The 2,500-nt window shown below is 32.2% G+C and overlaps 1 protein-coding gene across 2 annotated transcripts in view; it reads right to left on the minus strand.

Moving 5' to 3' along the window:
- Positions 1-2,500, minus strand: part of LOC119579049 (probable tRNA pseudouridine synthase 1) — a 4,213-nt gene that overhangs the window by 1,238 nt on the left and 475 nt on the right. For both annotated transcript variants that reach the window (XM_037926775.1, XM_037926776.1), the window contains exons 2-4: positions 1,336-1,454; positions 645-722; positions 128-265 (exon numbers count right to left, since the gene is read on the minus strand). In XM_037926775.1, coding sequence (XP_037782703.1) covers positions 128-265; positions 645-722; positions 1,336-1,447 — 328 coding nt within the window. In that variant the 5' untranslated portion in view covers positions 1,448-1,454. The remainder of the gene's footprint in view (positions 1-127; positions 266-644; positions 723-1,335; positions 1,455-2,500) is intronic.

A 2,500-nucleotide genomic window follows, 5' to 3' on the forward strand; every position in this document is an offset into this window, starting at 1 on the left:
AACTACATAACTAATAAGAGAATTTCTAAACAATGTCATTCAGTTTATATCTACACACAAGAAAGCGTCTGCAATCCAAAGAGATTCAACAGAGAAACAGAGATTCACAGCCATAAACCTTCCTCACCATAGGCCATTTCCGTCACTACTTTCCCAGTCTCGTTGTATGTATCTGTTGCAATCCCGAGTTGACACTGCACCTGGTACTTCTTGTCACCGTGCAACAGACACTTCAGTTTCTTACAACCATTTCCAATGCCGACAGCTATAAGAGTTAGTAATTTCATAAAATGTATTGTTAATTCAACAAAATAGAAAATGACAAAAAAAATATATATGCAGATGATGATGATGCTGATGCTGATGCTGATGCTGATGATGATAATGATAATGATGATGATGTTGTTGTTGTTGTTGTTGTTGTTGTTGTTGTTGATGATGATGATCACAATAGTGACAATAAAATAACATAATGCCATTTCAATTATCATTGGTTATTTTCTCTTTTTTTGTTTGTAAACGACTTATTACAAATATCATTGACTATCATAAATATCATTTAATTCATGGGTAATGTTCTTCCAGCTGCAAGCCCAAGAAAGAATGTATTTAATCTATGTTCACTGCAAATACACGTAACTTACCCATAACACCTGTTGCTGTTGAGTCCAAGGTTCCCCCATGCCCCAGTTTGAGCTCACCAGACTTATGTATCTCAAGCTCTGGAAGGAAGTAACACTGTATTACTACTAGCATATGAAGAGGACATGATATTTCAGAGAATGATATCCAATCATTAAGATTATTTAGGACACACATTCACAATTACTGAGTGGGTGCAGGGGTGAGGAGGGTGGCCTCTATAATAGTGTTTAAGAGGGGAGACAAGGAAGGAGAGAGGAAGGGAGGGAAGGAGAGGGAGGGATGGAGAGGGAGAGAGAGAATGAGAGAGAGAGAATGAGAGAGAGAAGAAGAGAGGAGAGACAGAAGAGAGAGAGAGAGAAGAGAGAGAGAGAGAGGAGAGAGAGAGAGAGAGAGAGAGAGAGAGAAGAGAGAGAGAGATGAGAGAGAAGAGAAGAGAAGAGAGAGAAAGAAAGAAAGGAAGAGAGAGAGAAAGAAAGGAAGAGAGAGAGAAAGAAAGGAAGAGAGAGAAAAGAAAGGAAAGAGAGAGAAAAAAGAAAGGAAGAGAGAGAGAGAGAGAGAGAGAGAGAGAGAGAGAGAGAGAGAGAGAGAGAGAGAGAGAGAGAGAGAGAGAGAGAGAGTATAATAAGACAGACACTGCAGGCAGTTTCTATGTATATTCTCCAAGTTAAAAGAAAGAAAACAGCAACAAACCTTTATAAAGTTGTTGCTTTATTGTGTTCAGAACTTCAGCTGAGGTGATCCCATGAGGTTTTACGATGGGGAACACTCCATTTAAACTTCGTATAATCTTTCTGGTGTTCATTTATGCTCTGTGTAAAAGCAGAGTTTAAGTATATTTATGTTTTAAATTTCCTATATCTGTTATTTAGACTTTTCTAATTATACCAACAAATTATCATCATTATAAGCATAAATGTAATTTTTTAAAATGAAAATTGTGACACAATAACCATGACATTAAAATTTTATCAATAATACTATCCAGTATTTATAATAATTTTTAGGGCAATGTTCATAATAATAATAATAATTATAATAATAAGAATGAATAATAAATAAGAAAAAAAAAACATAATAATATTAATAATAGTAAGTAAATAAGAAATGATGATAATAAAAAATAATAATAATGATAAGAAATAATGATGATGATAATAATAATAATACCAATAATAATAATAATGATAAATAAATAACAAATAATAATAATGATACTAACAATAACAATAACAATAATCCTCCTCCTCCTCATCATCATCATTAATAACAAAAATAATAATGATAATAATAATAATAACAAAAATATATAAATAAGAAATAATAAAATTAATAAAATAATGATAATCTTAATAATCAATAGAAATACCAACAAAAGAAGAAGAACATATATATTAATAACAACAGTGATAATAATGATTATTTAAAACAATGAAGATAATAATATGATAATAATAATAATAGTGACACTCATAGTGATACTGACATTGATGATAATAATTACAAAAATAATGATAATTTTTAAATTGATAAAAATAATTAATAGAAAATTAATTTGGGGCATCAATAAGAGGTTGGTTGGGGCGGGTGGACTGCCTGCCCCCAAGAGTCTGTTTGCCCCAAGAACCATAATTTTTTTTTTTTTTCTAAACTTTTTATTTTAGTTCAATTTGCTGGCTTTCCAGCCTTTGCCCCCCCCCCCCTTTCCACTCCTCTCCAAGAAAAACCTGAAATGACACAACAGCTTAAAATCATTTTTTTAAAGATTGCTTTCAATTATTCGCTGGATAATATGCATGAATCTTCCCAGGTGTTCTCCATCGCAAAGGATATTTTCGGGAAATAAGTAAAAGCATTA

This window comes from Penaeus monodon, chromosome 11, assembly GCF_015228065.2.
Source record: "Penaeus monodon isolate SGIC_2016 chromosome 11, NSTDA_Pmon_1, whole genome shotgun sequence".
NCBI classification, from domain to species: domain Eukaryota; kingdom Metazoa; phylum Arthropoda; class Malacostraca; order Decapoda; family Penaeidae; genus Penaeus; species Penaeus monodon.